The sequence below is a fragment of the Daucus carota genome, chromosome 7, assembly GCF_001625215.2.
Source record: "Daucus carota subsp. sativus chromosome 7, DH1 v3.0, whole genome shotgun sequence".
Taxonomy (NCBI): domain Eukaryota; kingdom Viridiplantae; phylum Streptophyta; class Magnoliopsida; order Apiales; family Apiaceae; genus Daucus; species Daucus carota.
In genome coordinates, this window is record NC_030387.2 from 2,204,391 (window position 1) to 2,224,576 (window position 20,186).

General features: G+C 31.4%; 2 protein-coding genes, 1 long non-coding RNA gene and 1 pseudogene across 3 annotated transcripts; 1 reads left to right on the plus strand and 3 right to left on the minus strand.

Annotated features, from left to right (window-relative positions):
- Window positions 1-795: 795 nt before the first annotated feature.
- LOC108195291 (uncharacterized) lies at window positions 796-1,867 on the plus strand. The gene is made up of 2 exons (XR_001801481.2): window positions 796-1,241; window positions 1,633-1,867. It is a non-coding gene; the product is annotated as an uncharacterized LOC108195291 (long non-coding RNA).
- Window positions 1,868-2,250: 383 nt separating this feature from the next.
- On the minus strand, window positions 2,251-2,891 carry LOC108194410 (putative expansin-B14). The gene is made up of 3 exons (XM_017361357.2): window positions 2,744-2,891; window positions 2,526-2,638; window positions 2,251-2,430 (listed from the first exon to the last, which is right to left on the minus strand). The coding sequence occupies exons 1-3, from the start codon at window positions 2,889-2,891 to the stop codon at window positions 2,251-2,253; spliced, it is 441 nt and encodes a 146-aa protein (XP_017216846.2).
- Window positions 2,892-8,570: 5,679 nt separating this feature from the next.
- LOC108194411 (expansin-B18-like) lies at window positions 8,571-9,852 on the minus strand (annotated as a pseudogene).
- Window positions 9,853-15,119: 5,267 nt separating this feature from the next.
- On the minus strand, window positions 15,120-16,090 carry LOC108194413 (expansin-B18-like). Its single transcript, XM_017361358.2, has 3 exons — window positions 15,943-16,090; window positions 15,517-15,817; window positions 15,120-15,438 (listed from the first exon to the last, which is right to left on the minus strand). The coding sequence occupies exons 1-3, from the start codon at window positions 16,088-16,090 to the stop codon at window positions 15,120-15,122; spliced, it is 768 nt and encodes a 255-aa protein (XP_017216847.2).
- Between the last annotated feature and the right edge of the window lie 4,096 nt (window positions 16,091-20,186).

The following is a 20,186-nucleotide window of genomic DNA, read 5'->3' on the forward strand; positions in this document are numbered from 1 at the left end:
TATACATATTCACATCTATAAGGTTGGATGATTGATAATTATTTTTAATAAAACATAAACTACCAAATCACGAGTATACACCATCTAGATGTACAATAGTCAAATTATCAGTTAACTGTTAAAATTTAATATCATATAAATTTAATATTTATTGAAATTTTTGGATGACTAAAATATATGGACCTTCACATCTATAAGGCTCGATCATCAATAATTATTGTTAAAAAAATTCAAACTATTAGAGAAGGAGTATACACATTTTAGATGTAATAGTCAAATTATCAGTTGATAGTTAATATTTCAAATCATATAAATTTGCTATTTATTGAAATATTAAGAGTATGACTAAAATATATAGATCTTAACATTTATAATGTTGGAAGATCGATAATTTATTTTTTTTTAAAATTCAAACTAGCAAACTAGAAATATAAGTATACACAATTTAGATGTAATAGTCAAATTATCAGTAGTTGACATTTTTAATAAATTTGAAAATTTAAGTAAAATATATTAATCTAGTCATCCATCTTTAGATCCGGGGACTAAACAGTAGTTAGAATCAATTGTTAAATCAAAAATTATATATCAAATCTTGTGATAATTGATTAAAATTTCATGAAATATATGAATATTTTGGGTATTCAAAAGAAGTTAAACTTTTTTTTATTAAAGATAACTTATTTATAAACATTGTGTTGGAGTTATTAAAATATTAATATAAAAAGTTTGCCATTTTTTAAAATATTATATTAGTGGGGTTCTAAAAGTACTCAAGAAAACTTTAAGATTCATAAAAATCTTCAACTCAAAAACACAACAACTTTTATATCCCTTATATTTCTCAGAATTTCTCTTACAATATCTCTCTCGCTCTCTGTCTCAGAACCTCTCAGACAAAAACACATTCTCCATCCCGCCTATGGCACCCGCAGACGTCACCCCCCATCGTCCTCCGCCTCCTCTTCCAATCTGAACTCTTCTCTCTCCCTATGCTCCTCCTATGCCCTTAAAACTCACCAAAACGAAATCGTCATCCCCAAAATCGACCGTCCCGTTTTTAATGAATCCTCCACGGCTGCGATTTTAGTTTCTAGAAGTAGGGTTTGAGATGGGTATAGCCGTAGATTGTTTTCAGTAAGCAATTTATAGGCTGCAACCTGTTCGATGTTTTGTCTCAGAGAATCAGGGGTTTAAATTGGGGCGTTTTCAGAATTAGGGTTTTATTCCGCTTTTATCTGGTATGACTTCGATTTTAGGCTTTGATTGGTCGATTTACATGATTTTATAAGTTATGTGGCTTCGATTATGATGTTTTTACAATTAGGGTTTCGTATGTTTTATACGGGTTTCATGTTCATGTTTCGATTTGTTGATTTCTTATTTTCGTGTTTGTCAAATTGTTATTTGTGTGGATTTCGTATTTGTAGATTGTGTGTCAGAATGTGTATGTGTGTATGTAATCCCCTGTTTTTTTTCTTCATTTTTTAAGGTTTGAATTTCAAAATTACACCTTACAAGAAGGTCTATGTTTAATGTTGAGTTCTTGAGGTCAAATTGTGATAATTTTTACTTTTTATACAAGTATTGTTGTTTGTATTAGAATTTAATTTGGGATTAATCTTATTGCAGGGGCTGCTTAATTCACTTGACTTTATAATTAACACTGCATCCGGAGATATTCCTTTCGATCAGTGCTTATCTCTTCTCAAGACAGGGGGTGTGCTTTCCTTAGTGGGTTTCCCAAGTGACTAAGTTGTCTAAAGCTAATAATAAAGCAAAGGAGGAAACTGTGTTATTACTGTGAATTATTTACGGATTATGACAACTTCCCCTCCCCAGTATATGGATATATGGCTTATTTGAATGGTTGGATGATTTGTATGAGTTGTGCACTAAACTAAACAGGGGTAGGAACAACGAGAAAATTCTGGTTTTTTTTTCAAAAATAGCCATATAAAAGCGACCGAAAAGAATTGTGGTCGCTTTTCAAATTCCACCAATATTGGTAGAATTTATTTTGAAAGGGCGGGAAATTCAAAATAAGGCCAAAAATTTGAACTGGTTTAAAGTAATTTATTTTTTAACAAAAACGACCAGCAAAGTGGTAGCTTTTATATAAAAGCGACCGAAATCAATAAAAGCGACCCTCTTCAAAGCTACCAACCATTTCCGGTCGCTTTTGCTTAAAAACGACCATATATGGTCGCTTTTAAATAAAAGCTACCAAATTTCGTTGGTCGCTTTTAGTCATTTTTCTTGTAGTGCTCGTTGGCGGAGATTATTTTCTTGTCCAGGTTTAGCCATTGCCCCGAAAGCATGTCCACTCAAGTCGAAATGAAATGGTACATCGTCACAATGTCCAGGACATTCATCTGTGATGGTTACAGTGATTGGTTTGCCCGAGCATAGGTCAGCTGAGCATTGCATCTGCATATATAATTAATATGTCCTTGTCAATTAATATAAATAATTAATAATAATGCTGGATTCGATATAAGAAGAAGAAATTGATGTTAGTTTACCTGAAAACACTGACCACAGCCATGTCCTTTGAGGAAGATCTTGGCATTGCCGGCAGATATCATGCCTGAGTATGGAGGTTGTCCCACATCTGTGTCAAATCCGCAAGCTCCTCCTATATTCATATCATAATTAATAAAAAAACAAAGGGTTTCACACAAATATGTCGATGTTTAAAAACATAGTGTTATTACGAAATTATTAAAATTCAGTTTATTACCACTTCCAGGGCCATTAGCAGGTCCATACCATGTAGCCAAACCAGGTGCAAAACCCTGTCCAAAGCTCAGGGAAATCTGCATAAAAATTACTGATAAGTTGATCACTAGAATAGAAATGGGTATATCATATTTGAGATTAAGGGCCATTGTTTTATGTATCTGATCCGCTTATAACTAAGCTTGAGTTGCAAAATGAGTAAAAACAGCCAAACTCAAGTGGAGCGATGAATTGATAATGTGGTATTGGATGATGAAGCAATTTGCATGCAAATATGAATGATATATATAGAGTTTATTTGGTTAACAAGTAAATGCATACAGTTACCATATTTTAGGAATTTTAGGATTATGCTAGTAGTATTAATTAATTGGGAATTTATGCGGTGATCACATTTTAAGAATTTTAGGATTTTTATATTAGGTAATTGGAATTTTAGGATTTTGCAGTCACCACATTTTAGGAATTTTAGGATTGTGCTAGTAGTATTAATTAATTGGGATTTTATGCAGTTACCACATTTTAAGAATTTTAGGGTTTTATATTGGGTAATTGGAATTTTCGGATTATGCAGTTACCACATTTTAGGAATTTTAGGATTTTATATTTTATTTATGAAATGCAAGTGTGTTCAATTCAGATTTGAAAAAAATTATGACAATCTTGAGATATTCAATTATGATTTTAAAGTATGTTGCAAAATTTGGTACTATTTAAACATGATTTTAAATTATATTTTAAAATTGGATATTTTAGGATTTTTATATTGGGTAATTGGAATTTTAGGATTATGTAGTCACCACATTTTTGAAATTTTAGGATTGTGCTAGTAGTATTAATTAATTGGGATTTTATGCAGTTACCACAATTTAGGAATTTTAGGATTATTTATGAAATGCAAGTGTATTCAATTCAGATTTGAAAAAATTTATGACAATCTTGAGATATTCAATTATGATTTTAAATTATGTTGCAAAATTTGGTACTATTTAAACATGATTTTAAATTATATTTTAAAATTGGATGATATTCAGTTCAGGGTGAGCGAGGGTCGAACCCAGGACCTGGGACGACAGGGGATAAGTTCTTAACCACTGAGTTATGCAACCGTGCTCAATGATTTTTTTTAGACTTCATAAAATGATGATTTCGTGAGATTGTTGAGTGTATTTTAAAATATTTGAAATTCCACCAAAATCTATGAGATCTTAAGACATTGTGTTTAAGTTGACTATCATCAACCTGAGACATTTTATGACATAAAATCAAAACTAGATACAATTCATCGAAATCCTTAAATTATATAAAATCTATTAAAATCTCAATTGAACTCTCATAGAATTAAACTATTTGAGAAACCGCGCGTTGCGGCGGTCTATAGAAATTATATTGGTAACTTAAATTAATATTTGTATAATGAAAAAGAATATACCTGAGACTATATCTGTGATTAATTCGAACACCAATCATGTGTTGTATGAATAATATTTTCATGTATACAAAGTGAACTATATAAAAATTAATAACAACAAACATGTTTGATAAAGAAAGCAAATATTATAAAAAATAACCAACAAACATATATCAATAACCGTTAATTTATTGATTTTTTTATCCATCAATATCATATACAGACTATATTGTTCTCCAGTTTTTCGATTTGTCGATTTGTCGACTCCAACATCCGACAAACTCTTACTTTTGTTGGCCAATCATCTCTATCGCATAGTGTAACTCATTATTATATTAGATGGAGAAGACAAATAAGCTCAAAAAAATTGTGTGTGTTAAATTTTATGATGTTTAACCTCAATTTATAGCGGTTGATTTGAGAAAAAGACCGGCTTACCAAATTTTTTTTGGTTTTTGATATACACCTTTTCCTAAAATATGATGATATGTTCAAATTTTGATTTGATTTTCATATATTAAAAAAGGTAGTTTTGAAACTTTCTTCCAATATATCTGAAACTAAAAAGGTAATTTTTAAATTTGATATTTTTTTTCATCCAAAAATTCCAGATAATTAAATAATCTGAAATAAAATCAGATTGTAATTGAAATATGTGCATAGAGACTTGTATGCTACTCTTTCCCATAATTAAATAAAATGAAACAAAATCAAATTAAAACTTTCAAGCTACTATATTCCATAAATAATCTGAAACAAAATCAGATTCTGAAACTTGCTTCTCATATACCTGAAACTAAAAAAGGTAGTTCTAATTTTTGATACATTTCATCCAAAAATTCCAGAAAATTAGAAAAATATAACGGAACGATGTGAAAGGCGCCACCTACACGCCCCTCGCTTCTCCTTTATATAAGTATACTAGTTGAAAAGCCGCGCGTTGCGGCGGCTTTTAAAAATTATATTAATGATTCAATATTAATATTTCTAGAATAAAATAATTTGTGGTTGTCCATAAAAAGTATATTAATGTTTCAAAATTAATATTTGTAGGATAAGATAAATTTTATATTATCAAAATCTTGATGTAATATATAAAATTGCAAAATTGGACTATAATTCATGGTGAGAAAATGAAAATAAATTTATACACGTAATTAACAATTTAAAACACGACGAATCTTAATTTTATTTGTGTTTTTTTTATAAGTAATCATGTTCTTACATTGTCCCCTTACTCTAAATTTTTTTGGATTGATTGTGCACAAAAACATCTAACTTAAATCAGTGAGATAGCGGTCTATAACTACCCTTGCTTGTAACAACCTTTATATTTTAATAATGTATAAACAGTCTTTACTTAAAAGTTGCTTGAACGGAACAAACAGATGATGCATGAATAATTTTTTTTCCTGCATACAATGTAAATCATATAAAAATTAACAACTAAAAACATGTCCGAAGAACAAATTCAAATATTATAAAATAATAACCAACAAACATACATCACTAACAGTTAATTTATTGATATCATCCATCAATATCATGTCAAGACTATATTCTTTTCCCGTGTTTGGATTTGTCGACTCCAACATAGTTATCTATAACTACCTTTGCTTTCGACAACCTTTATTTTTTTTAATACTGTATAAACAGCCTTCACTTATCGTTGCAGAAGAATGACACCACCGAGTTAGAAATCAAGCAAGAGAACTATCACCAGAGAGAGGTACGTTTCTGGTATTAAGAGAGAGGAATTTGTGTTTAGATGGTCCAGAACCCTACAATCTTAGGGGTATTTATAGGTGGAGAGAGACTTGTCTACTACTCTTTCCCATAATTAAACAATCTGAAACAAAATCAAATTAAAACTTTCAAGCTACTATATTCCATAAATAATGTGAAACAAAATCAGATTCTAAAAACTTTTTTCTAATATACCCGAAACTAAAAAAGGTAGTTTTAATTTTTGATATTTTTCATCCAAAAATTCCAGAAAATTAGAAAAATAGAATGGAACGATGTGGGAGGCGCCACCTACACGCCCCTCGCTTCTGCTTTATATTGATATATTGATGATCGATGATTGGTATGGATCTGGATTAGGTAGGGGATAAGTGGTTACAAATGAATGCGATATTAATTAACTAAAGATTTAGCATAATTAATGAAAGGACTTTTTGTTTACGTGCCTCGGAAAAATAGTATGAACGGTATTTAAATTTCAAAGACGAGTCAACTAATTGAATTTTTTTTTTTTAAAAACGGATACAAGAATACTAATTAAATATTATAAAGGTTCATCTCCAACTATTGTATATATACATTTTTCTTTGCTATACATTTGTTGAAACTAGAGAGCACTAATGGAGCCAGGAAGATTTTTTAGGGGACCGGAATATTAATGTTATTTAAATTAAAAAATATTATATATCATATTTTATAGTAGGATTAGTGATAAAAATCTATTTATTTTAGATTATTAATAAAAAGCTTAATCATTTCATTAAAAATTTTAATTATTTAACTACCAAATCGTCGATGACAGAGATTTGAAAGAACGAATTGCAAACAGGGAGACTCGTAGATACGACAGAGAAAGTAAAAAGATATTATCCAACATCAAAGTCTATATTATTAAAATTTATAACAAATGATATAATTTTATTTTATAAATAAAATAAATTTAAATAATATAGTATTATATGTAATGCTCATTTACAAAATAGGATACAAAATGATATGATAATTAAACTGAATATTTTAATTGATGCTATTTAATGTATATACATTCATTATAATCAAAACTCAACCCTTTTAACTGATTTTATACCTAATTTTGTGAATCAAATATATTTCTAATAATATATAAACAAAAAAAACCAAAAATCTAGGAGGGGTCAGGGCTCCTCCAGCCCTCCCTCCCTCCATCTCTACTAGAGAGGTTATCTAATAGGTCACTACCTTTTAGGATAATTGCATGGCATACTTAATTTATCATATTAAAACAATATATTTTATTTGAAAATTTTAAAATAATATATATAGAGAGAGAGTTAAGTTCTATAGAGTAAACAAAAACATTGGAGTATTGAAGTAGAAGTTCGGAAAAATCTAATATAATCATCTAAATTTAATTTATTTTGTCCTACTATATTTGTAAACATTCGAGGCAGATTATGTTCTACCATGCAATCAAAACGTAAAATAATTACTTTTATAAAAAAAAGGGTACATCCTATCAATTTTTATTTTTAGATTATTTCTGGTTTGGTTTTAATTTTAAGTAGAAACTACCTTGTTAAAGACATTTTTAACACAACAATTTTAAGCCCAAGCAAATATCCTCCAAAATGTGTAATACCCATTACTCAGTGATGTATTAATGTTAATATAATTTTTATTATAATTTGTTTATCAAGTTAAAATTATTCATTTATATTTGAAGGAGAACAACTAGAATTTTATTATTTATTAATACTATAAAATATATATCTAGAATTCTAAAAATGAATAAACAGGTCATACAATTAATCTATGTATATAATGGAAATATTTATACGAAATCCAAATACTTGATTCATTATGTAATTTGTTATCAATTTAGTTAGTACTATCTCACAAATCTAGTAATTTAGTAACTAGATTATTCAGATTTATTTCAATATCTAAACTGAATAAACTATACTATCCGAAATTCATTATTTTTTGAGGACTTTAATAACTATAATTTAATTGCATAATCCACATATCATAAATAAATATCTTCATAGATTATATAAAAATCTTATAGATTGCATTTAACAAAATTAATGATTTTTAATCATTAATTTCAGCTGAGCATATAATATAAATTTAATAAGAGAATATACATTAGACAAAATAATGTTTAGTAATATTTCATTTTGTGCTAATGTAAAAATTATAAATTATGAAATATAATAACTTAAATTCCCCCCCCCCCCTCTCTCTATATATATATGTATATCATGTATGTATATGTATATGTTTATGTATATACCTAACCGATTATTTAATTAATAAAATTAATATAATCCTTTGAGTTACATGCACACATACATTATAAGAAAATTTAATGATATTGGCGTGATTTATAATTTATTTAATTTGTTCAAAATTAATATAATTGTCTTCATGCATGAATGCTAACTTCATGTATTTTGTCATAAATTAATTATCGTGATTGAGTACGAGTTGTTGAAAATTGTAGAATCACGAAAAAAGTAAATTCACGGGACTAAAAACTCAAAATAAGGATCAATCAGCTTCATCCTTTTACTCAAAAAATCAGCTTCATCTTTTTTCTGAATATTAATAATGTTGTAACAATGTGTTTATCATCCCATAAATATAGGATCCTAATTGGGCATTAGGGGATCATAGGCTAATCAGAAACTCAAAAATTGGCATTTGAAATGTATTTTGCCCCGGCAGCCCATTTCGCTGGAACTGCGTTAGCAACTTCAATAGATTTTCCGGATGAGGTAGTAATTCTGAAGGAAAGTGGGCCTTGAGTTTCAGGGTTGATGTTAGCACTCCATGTTGCACCCCAGGATTGTTGCATTGGAATCCAGTCAGAGTTTGCAGGTTTGAGCTGCATAGAGCCAATGTCACCGTCTCCATTGATGCTTTCAATTGCACAAGCAAAATAGTTTGGATTGATATGTTGGTCGATTTTGAACGCAATGTTTGCACCTTGATAGTTGCATGGCACCCTAGAAAAATCTTAAAAGATTAGAGAAAACTGAAAAAATATTTGCAAATTACTCTCTCTGTCCCCTTTTATATGTCCATTTTAACTTTAACTTGTCAAATTGACTATATTTCGACTGAAATTTACATTTATTATATAATTGAAAAAACTAATAAAAATTATATCATTAGATTGTCTACTTTAATATGTTATTTTCGGGTTTTAAAAAAAATGAATAGGTTATTTGTAATGTTTAGTCAAAAATTGGTCAATTTGACTTCTCGAAAATCAAAATGGACAAGTAAGAGGGGGACGGGGGTAGTAAAAGATATTGTGGTTTTCGATACCTTCTAAATTGGATATCAACTTGTCCTCGTTGGCGGAGATTATGTTCTTGTCCAGGTTTAGCCATTGCCCCGAAAGCATGGCCACTCAGGTCAAAATGAAATGGCACATTGTTACAGGCTCCAGGACATTCATCTGTGATAGTCACAGTGATTGGTTGGCCCGAGCATTGTTCAGCTGAGCATTGCACCTGCATATATAATTATTCTGTTCATGTCAATATAATCATGTTGGATTCGATGTAAGAAGAAGAAATTGATGTTAGTTTACCTGAAAACACTGACCACAGCCATGTCCTGAGAGGAAGATCGATCTTGGCATTTCCGGCAGATATCATGCCTGAATATGGGGGTTGTCCGACATCTGTGTCAAATCCGCAGGCTCCTCCTATGTTCATATCATAATTAATAAATTAGCAAAGGGTCTCACAAATATATGTCGATGTTTAAAAATATAGTGTTATTACGAAATTATTGAAACTGAATTTATTACCACTTCCAGGGCCATCAGGAGGTCCATACCATGTAGCCAAACCAGGTGCAAAACCCTGTCCAAAGCTCAGGGAAATCTGCATAAAAATTACTGATAAGTTGATCACTAGAATAGAAATAGGTGTATCATAATGAAGATTAAGGGCCATTGTTTTATGTATCCGATCCACTTATAACTAGGCTTGAGTTGCAAAATGAGTAAAAATAGCCAAACTCAAGTGGAGCGATGAGTTGATATTGTGATATTGGATGATGACATTTGTATGCAAATATGAATACATATATAGAGTTTATTTCGTTAAAAAGTAAATGCATACGCATTGAAGGATAATGCTAGTAATATTAATTAATAGGTATATTATTCAATTGAAATTTTAAAAGATTTTTATATTTTTATTTATAAAATCCAAATGTATTCAATTCGGATTTTAAAAAATTTATGAGGATCTTGAGATATTCAATTATGATTTTAAATTATACTACAAAATCTTATAAAATCCGGTGATATTCAATATGGATATTAAAAATCTATCAAATGCTGATTGAATTTTTTAGTACTGCACAAAAATTAAAATGATGGATTTTATGAGATTGTAGAGTGTATTTTAAGATATTTGAAATCCCACCGAAATCAATGAGATTTTAAAATATTTTGTTTAAGTCCTAAACGCTCATCAACTCTGCTACATTTTATGAAGAATTTATGTAACATCAAAATCAGATACAAGTCATTAAAATTTATTAAAATCTCAGTTGAATATGTAAATTATAGCTCATATGTAAATTAGATAGCTATAGATCTGGATTAGATTAGTTAGGGGATAACCGGATAAGTGGTTACAAATCAATGCGGTAATAATTAATTAGAGATTTAGCATAATTAATGAAAGGACTTTTTGTTTACGTGCCTCGGATAAATAGTATGAACGGTATTTAAATTTCAAAGATTAGTGCATCACCAGCTAAATTGAAAATTTTAATTGAAAACATATACAAAAATACTAATTAAAAATTATAAGGTTCACCTCCAACTATATATACATTTTTCTTTGCTACATTTGTTGAAACTATAGAGGTTATCTTATCCGTTACCACATAATATATGTCATTCAAATTTTTTTAAATGATATATATATATATATATATATATATATATATATATATATATATATATATGAAAAGTTAATTGGAGTCCCTGTATATTTGGAGTGTTGGAGTATTTATAAATTGTGATTCTGTGAATTTTTATGAATATCATTCTAAATTAAACTAAAATTTTCGAGTAACACTATTTTGCATTTTTGCTTTCTTGCAAGTTTGTTTTGACTGTCTCGGGACACTATAAGCACCTCATCATTTTGAAACTAATGGCTTGCGTGACAAACTTTCTCCCGCTAACTCATCGATGATCGAATATTGCCAAGACAGAGACCAGTCTATATTTTGTTTGGTGGATATAATTACTTGCATCGGTCCATAGAACATAAAAAATTTATGTACTACTATTCACGAGATCCTGACATCGTGTTAATCCTTTCTTCCCGCAAGTAAATCAGTACGCTCTGCATAAATTTTGGATTATGCATCAAATGCGAATGTTAGCAACTGCCTGTTCAAGGAGCAATATGAGAATAGCGGTTACAGGATGATTTCGTGGCCCTTTTTTTCATCTTCCTAACGAGTGAAACAGATAGGAATGATAAAACAGAGAATGGATTTAGCAAATAGGGATATTAGGATTTGAGTAATACAGTCAATTTCTTAACATATTGAAGTTGAGGGGTGTTGTAGTATCTTGAATATTTGTGCGGGGCGGTGGAGAAACATTCAGTGAACTTCGTGGCGTCAATGGTGCTGTATAACTTGGCGAATCAGGGATGAATTTCTTGGTGAAGATGAGGGTAAAGGTTCCGAGGAAGAGGGTGAATGGGTTGTGAGTATTTGTCTGGGGCATCAATGGAGGACATCCACCGGTGCGTATTAATGGATCATCATGGATGTTGGTTCGTCGAAGGATTTGGTAAGATGGATCATCACGGCTGTTGGTTTGTCGAAGGATTTGATACTAATGGATCATCACGGATGTTGGTTCGTCGAAGGATTTGATAAGGTTTAGTGCGTACTAATGGATTATCACAGATGTTGTTTCATCGAAGGATTTGATGAAGCAGAATCGACATAAATGGATTACACAAGAAGAAATCAAGTTAATTAAAAAAAGTGTGTAAATAGTGGTAATTCTTATCCAGTTTGATATCTCCGTTTCAGATCATTGTCACCGTTTCAGATCATTGTCACCCATCATCGACAAACAGGAACTTTTTAGGTAAGTCCCATGTGAAAAAGACCATGGGCTAAAGTATATTAATATTATATCACACACTATATTATTTATTGGGCACTAAGCCGGGGGTCTTCACGGAAACAGCCTCTCTGCTTTAATGGCAGGGGCAAGGCTGCGTACATCTTACCCTCCTCAGACCCTGCTCTAAGCGGGATATACTGAGTATGTATGGTTTGGTATTCTAAATTAAACTACCTAATCAATTAGGAGGACACTAATCTGTATAATTTCTTGTTACTGCAGTTGGGGAAAAAAATTTATGTGAGTTGTTGGAGTTTTGGTTCGTTGATTTGCTAATGGATAGATATTTTGCTCGAACTACGGTTGAATCAAGTGAAAAGAGAGCCAGAATTGATAGTAATGTGGCATCTGATGATGTTGTTAGTGATCCAGCTTTGCGCAAATCCATCAATGATTATGAGCCTTTTGTTTTTGGTGTTATCTTTTCGGAAATCAGGCGTTTACAAAAAATGGATTTCGAAATTGGAAGAAGGCAATAGAAAAGTTCAGAGATCATATAGTAAATGAAGGAAGTATACAAAACAATGCTAAGACATTATATCTTGGTTTCAAAGATCAGAGGCAAAGTGTGACGAGAAAGTTGAGAATGAGAAATGAGGTATTGGGGGCTGCCTACTGTATGCGCTTAACAACAAGTTTGGATGTTGCCAGATTGCTTCTTGGATTAGGATTGGCTTTTCGTGGAAATGACGAATCTGCAATGTCAATACGGAGGGGTAATTTTCTTGAAATACTCACCTGGTATAGCTTGCATAATGTTGATGTTAGAAATGTTAATAAAGAAAATACACCTGCTAATCATCAACTTGCATCTCCTGATATTCAAAAACAAATTATTAGTGCTTGTGCATCTGAGACAACGAAAGCTATCATTTCTGATATTGGAGAGAAGTAGTTTGCTTTATTACTTGACGAGGCACGTGATAACTCGATTAAAGAGCAAATGGCTGTTGTCATAAGATACGCAAATAATAGTGGGGAAGTTTTAGAGCGATTTGTTGGAGTTGTTCATGTCAAAGATACTATTGCAGTTTCTTTAAAAAGTGCCATTGATGATTTCTTTTCTAAACAAGAACTGTCAATCTCAAAAGTCAGGGGTCAAGGGTACGGCGGAGCTTCAAACATGGGGGGAGAGCTTGATGAACTAAAGACTTTGATTTTAAATGAGAATCCATATGCTAGGTACGTGCATTGCTTTGCCCATCAGCTCCAATTAGTTGTCGTAGCTGTAGCAGAAGGAAATCAATTTGTGAGTGACTTTTTTGATTACATGTCTTTGGTTACTGATGTAGTTGGTGATTCTTGTAAAAGAAAGGATGAACTTCGACAAAAACAACATGAAGTTATGGTTGAGCAGCTAGAGACCAGACATGTTAATTACTACTGGTTGAGGGTTGAATCAGGAGACTAGTTTAACTCGGCCAGGTGATACTCGCTGGGGATCACACTATAAAACCATAATCCGTCTTCTCTCTATGTGGTCTTCAGTTACTAATGTTCTTACAAATATATATGAAGATGGGAGTGAGAGGAAGAGTAGCGGAAAGGTAGTTGGCCTGCTTGATAAAATGGAAAAACATGAGTTCGTTTTTATTGCACATTTGATGAAAGTAGTATTGGGCATAACAAATGGTTTATCACAGTTCTTGTAACAAAAAGATCAGAATATTATTGGAGCTAAGAATTTGGTTGCAAATGTTAAAAGACAATTACAAGATTTTAGAGATAACATGTGGGATGAACTCCTTGAAGAAGTTTCTGTTTTTTGCTCAAGAGACAATATTGTTCTTCCTGATATGGAAGAAAATGTGTCTGGTCGCTTTCGTTCCAAACAAGCTACAACATATTATCATCATTTTAGAGTTGGAATTTTTTGTCAGGTAGTTGATCGTGTTGGGCAAGAGATGGTGAATCGCTTCTCAGATTCAAGTACATAATTGCTAATGTGTATAGCATGTCTTGATCCTAAAAGTTTGTTCTCAAACTTTAGTCTTTCTAAAGTACTTCGCTTAGCAGAATTGTACCCATTGGAATTTTCATCATCCCATTTAATGGAGCTTAAGGAGGAATTAAAGACCTAGATTTCTGAAATGAGGATGAACGACATATTTTCTAAGTTGCAAAATATCGGAGATCTTGCAAAAAATATGGTTGAAATGGGTTATCATAGAATTTTTCCGCTGATATATCTTTTGATTGAGTTCATTTTATTTCTGCCGGTTGCAACTGCTACAGTGGAACGAGCCTTTTCTGCCATGAATATAATCATTTCACACATATTTATTGTGTTGACTTCTTATTGTAGTATTAGCCTTTTGCTCATTTCACACATTTTAAGAAGTATTAAATGGTTGTTTCTTTTTCCATCTTTGCCCATATTTATTGTGTTGACTTCTTATTGTAGTATTAGCTAGTGGTATATTGGAATAATAAATATGAGAGGGTAAAGATGGAAGATGGTTGATAAACATGCATTGAAAAGAGAGAAGCTCAACTATTTTGGGACAAATTTTTTTCCCAAAAGGCTCATCTAATTTGGGATGGAGGGAGTATTAGTTATCAATTTCAGTTTAACATATGATATAAATTTTATTAGAGAAAATATATTAGATAAAATAATATTTAACAATATACCACGTTGTGCTAATGCAAAAATTATGAATTATGGAACGATGGTAAATGAGAAGTCGTAATATATGTGTGTATATGTATGTATAATTATTATAAAATTAATATTATCTTCTTTAATGAAATAGGAATGATTTAGAAAAAATTATTCGTTTGAATTTTATAAGCTTTCATGCTTGAATCGCTAACTTCATGTATTTACAATTTCGATTTTCTCATAAATAAATTATTGTGCATGAGTGCGAGTTGTTGAAAATGACAAAAATACAGAGAAAAGTAAAATTCATGGGACTTAAAAGAAAGATCCATTAGCTTCTTTTCTCTGCATTTTAATGTTGTAACAATGTTTTAATCATGCAATAAATATGGTCCCCTAACTGGATAAACAAGCCACCATTAAGGGATTATAGGCTAATCAGAAACTCAAAAATTGGTATTTGAAACATATTTTGCCCCAGCAGCCCAATTCGCTGGAACTGCGTTAACAACTTCAATAGATTTTCCGGATGAGGTAGTAATTCTGAAGGAAAGTGGGCCTTGAGTTGAAGGGTTGATGTTAGCACTCCATGTTGCACCCCAGGATTGTTGCATTGGAATCCAGTCAGAGTTTGCAGGTTTGAGCTGCATAGAGCCAATGTCACCGTCTCCATTGATGCTTTCAATTGCACAAGCAAAATAGTTTGGATTGATATGTTGGTCGATTTTGAACGCAATGTTTGCACCTTGATAGTTGCATGGCACCCTGGAAATTAAACACAGTAAAAGATCAGAAAACCTGATGAAACAGGTACAAATTGATGGAAATTGTACTTTTTAGTACCTTCTGAATTGGATATCAACTTGCCCTAGTTGGCGGAGATTATTTTCCTGTCCAGGTTTAGCCATTGCCCCGAAAGCATGGCCACTCAAGTCGAAATGGAATGGGACATTGTTACAGGCTCCAGGACATTCATCTGTGATGGTCACAGTGATTGGGTGGCCCGAGCATTGTTCAGCTGAACATTGCACCTGAAAACACTGACCACAGCCATGTCCTTTGAGGAAGATCTTGGCATTTCCGGCAGATATCATGCTTGAGAATGGAGGTTGTGCGACATCTGTGTCAAATCCGCAGGCTCCTCCTATATTCATATCATAATTAATAAATAATCGTGGCAAAAAAAAATAAAAATCAAGGGGCCTCACAAATATGTCGATGTTTAAAAATATAGTTATATTACAAAATTATTGAAATTGAGTTTATTACCACTTCCAGGACCATCAGGGGGTCCATACCATGTAGCCAGAGCAGGTGTAAACCCCTGCCCAAAGCTCAGGGAAATCTGCATAAAAATTACTGATAAATTGATCACTAGAATAGAAATAGGTATATCATTTTTAAGATTAAGGGCCATTGTTTTATGTATCCACTTAATTTATTACTACGCTTGAGTTGCGAAATGAGTAAGAACAGCCAAACTCAAGTGGAGCGATGAATCGGAAATGTGATATTGGATGATGAACTTTGCATGCAAATATGAATGATATATATAGAGTTCATTTCGTTAAAAAGTAAATGCATACAGTTACCACTTTTTAGGATCATGCTAGTTGTATTAATTAGAAGTAGTTTGCTTGCTATGAATCTGGATTTTGGTAGGGGATAAGTGGTTACAATGAATGCGGTATATATAGGAGAGATTTACCGTAATTAATGAAGGGATTTTTTGTTTATATATGTACCTCGGATAAAGCCTGGATCGGATATCCGATCTGATTCAATCTGATCCGTGGTTAAATAAATGGATACAACACTTATTAAAAAAATCCGATCCGTTAATAATTTGATCCGATAATAATCTGGTAGGATGGATATTGATATGATCAAATCCGATCTGTTAATGATCCGGTCCGATCCACGCTTAACTATATTTTATATTGTATTGTTTTATATTATATTATATATATTATATTAATATATCACATACAAAAAAAATTCTAAAAATACAAGACAAAACCCTAGCTAAGTATAATGTTAAACAATTTATTTATTATTTTTCTATTTACTTAACACATACTATGGGGAAGGTTTTATGAGAATATCCAACAAAGTTTTTCAGTTGCATCTTTGTTACTAACAAGAAACTATAGACTTTATTTTACTGATTTATTAGTTCATTTTTGTACTTGTTAAGTTAAAATTCATGAATTAATATAGTTAAAAAATATGACTTCGTTTCTTTATGGAAGGTTAATACATTGTTCACGGTGCAAAAATATATTTCATAAATTTTAGTGGATCGGATCTCCGATCCGATTATCCACGATCCAAGTGGACTGGACATGGATTGACTTGTAGAATATCCGACTAATTAATGATCTGATCTGAATCCGATTAAATTAAATGGATAAAGATATGGATTTAACAAGATCCGATCCAAATCCGATCCGTTTACGGACCTATCACGGATAGAATAGTATGAACGGTAATTAAATTTCAAAGATGAGTGCATCAAGTACTATAATTGAAATTTTTAATTTAAAAATGATGCAAAATTATTAATAAAAAGTTATAAATGTTAATCTCCAACCATATATACATTTCTCTTTATAACATTTGTTGAAAGTAGAGAACTTATCTAAACACCAGACTTTTTCATGTGTATTGAACTCGAATTTTAATAGATTTTATATTATTTAAGAATTTTAATAAATTGTATCAGATTATTATTTTATGCTGATTCTAGATAAAATGTCGCAGAGTTGATTAGAGTCTTTAAGATTTAGACACAATGTTTCAAACTCTCATAATTTTGGTGGGATTTAAAATATTTTAAATTACACCAAAACATCCCACAAAATCCATCATTTCATGAAGTTCGAAATAATATATCAAAATTTGTATACCACAAGATTTTAATGGATTTTAAATAATCCCAATTAAATATCATTGGATTTTTAAGTATAATTTAAAATCTTGATTGAATATCACAAGATTTTATAAAAATAATTTAATAAATAAAAAATAAGGTTTCATCATTTTTATCCTAAAAAATCAATGAAAATTAATCATAATATCTCAATTCGTTCTACTGTACAATCATATTTTCCTAAAGTGAGTCTGCAGTAGAACCAAATGGTTTTCCATTGCACTATGTACAAGATGAATCTCCATGGAATAATGGTGTGAGTGTAGACACGCACACCATTTTTTCATGGAGATAATATATGTATATAGGATCCTACTCTACTACAAACCAAATTAAAATACAAACCTTGTTAAACAGTGAATAACTTCTTTAGTTAATAAATAAAATACAGGTTTATATTCATTAAATATAAACCTTTAACAATAAAGGCTGTAAACCAATATAAATAACAGCCACCAATATAAGTGGTGGTATAGGTATAAGTTTACTATATTTATATTCAACCCAACAATATAAATAGGATTGTATAATTTGTAATCAATTAAGTAGAAGAGTTATATCTTTTATAAACACATTTTATTCTCTTTTATCTTCTCTGCACTATCAGCACAATTATCTGAAATATCTAGCTAACATTTGGTATCAGAGCTCTAAGTTCAAAAGGGCCAATATCTTATTTCCACAGAAAAATAAAATAATGGCGTATTCTGGTTCAAATCAGCAACAAATCATTCCCATTTTTAATGGAGAAAACTATAAATTCTGGAACATTAAAATGAAGGTTGTTCTCCAAGCAACCCAACACTTATGGAATGTCGTGGAAAATGGCATACCTAAAGCTGGGGAGACTGCCACCACATCTACAGCAACATCAACACAGATTGATTGGCCACAAAGAGATGCAGAAGCACTAGCCAAAATTCATCTTGCAGTCACCGATACAATATTTCCAAGAATCATGAATGCAACTTCAGCAAAACAAGCACGGGACATCTTGAAAGCTGAATTTGAAGGAAACGAGAAAACGACAAAAATAAGGCTTCAGAATTTGAGACGAGAATTTGAGAACTTGAAAATGAAAGAAGGAGAAACAATCAAAGATTACTCTTCCAGAGTAATTAAGCTGGTTAATGAACTGAAGTCAAATGGAGAAAGTATATCTGACCAACGGGTTATAGAAAAAATGTTGGTTAGTTTATCTGAAAAATTTGATACAGTTGTAACTGTGATAGAAGAATCGAAAGATCTCACACAGTTAAGTATCTCCGAGTTGATAGTATCCCTACAAATTCATGAAGACAGAATGTCTCGAAGAAATGAAGTATCTGGAGAAGGAGCTTTCCAATCTAAGCATAAAATATCTCCTTTTAAACGGAATAATAAAGGATGCACATCAAATCAATGTAGTCCTATCTATACCAAAAATGCTGAGAAAAAGAGTAAATTTCCTCCATGTTCTATATGCAAGAAGACAAACCATGCAGAAAAGAATTGCTGGCACAAAGGAAAACGCCAGTGCAATTATTGCAAAAAATTCAATCATCATGAAAATGAGTGTAGACTTAAAAACCAACAAGCAGGAAGATCCGAAACAATTGATGATGAAAATCATCTATTCTATGCTTGTCAGAATGGAAATAGTCAGAAGGATGCTTGGCTCATTGACAGTGGTTGCACAAACCATATGACCAAACATTCACATGTTTTCACCAAAATAGACTCATCTATTAAGATACCGGTAATAATGGGCAATGGAGAAATGGTGAAGTCTGAAGGTAAAGGTACTGTTGCCGTGAAAACAAAGAAAAGAACATATCAAATTAATGATGTTCTTTATGTTCCAAATTTGGATCAAAATTTACTTAGTGTCCACTACTAGAAAAAGTGGATTTAACATCACTCATTTAACATCGGTTGCAAAAGCCACCGATGTTAAATACTTTTATTACATCATAAATATTAGAAACGATGTTAAACAGAATTAACGACATCGGTTACCAAAATGACCGTTGTCTAAACTAAATTTTAAAAACAAAAAAAACACGCGCTGCTAATATCTCTACTTCTTTTAACAAAACATCTCCCCCGCCTTTAACATATTTTCATTCCCCCCCAATTTTAACACTGTCTCCTCCCTCTCGACACTCCCTCTCCTCTCTCTCGACACTCCCTCTGTCTCACTCTCGACATTCACTCTCTCTCACTATCTACAATCTCTTTGCTACCATATCCCCAAATATACCTCTAATCTTAGAACCCTAACTTATCTCACCCAATTCTCAACCACCCAAACCCGATTCCAAATTACCCGAACCCTAGGTCAAATTTTTTTGCTCGATTCGTACTTTGTATGCGTGTTGTAGCTGCAGTGGAAGCATAAATCAGTCGGTTCTCTCCCAGATTAGTAAGATTTAACCTAGTGTTAGTTGATTCGTACTTTATATGCTTGTTTTGTCTTTCAAATTTTAATAGCTCTGTGCTATTTTAACAGATTGAATCAAGGAGCTTTGTGTTCTTGCGGATTTATTGTAAGTGAGTAGTTTTATATAAATGCATGTTAGTGTTTGTGTTCCTATAGCTC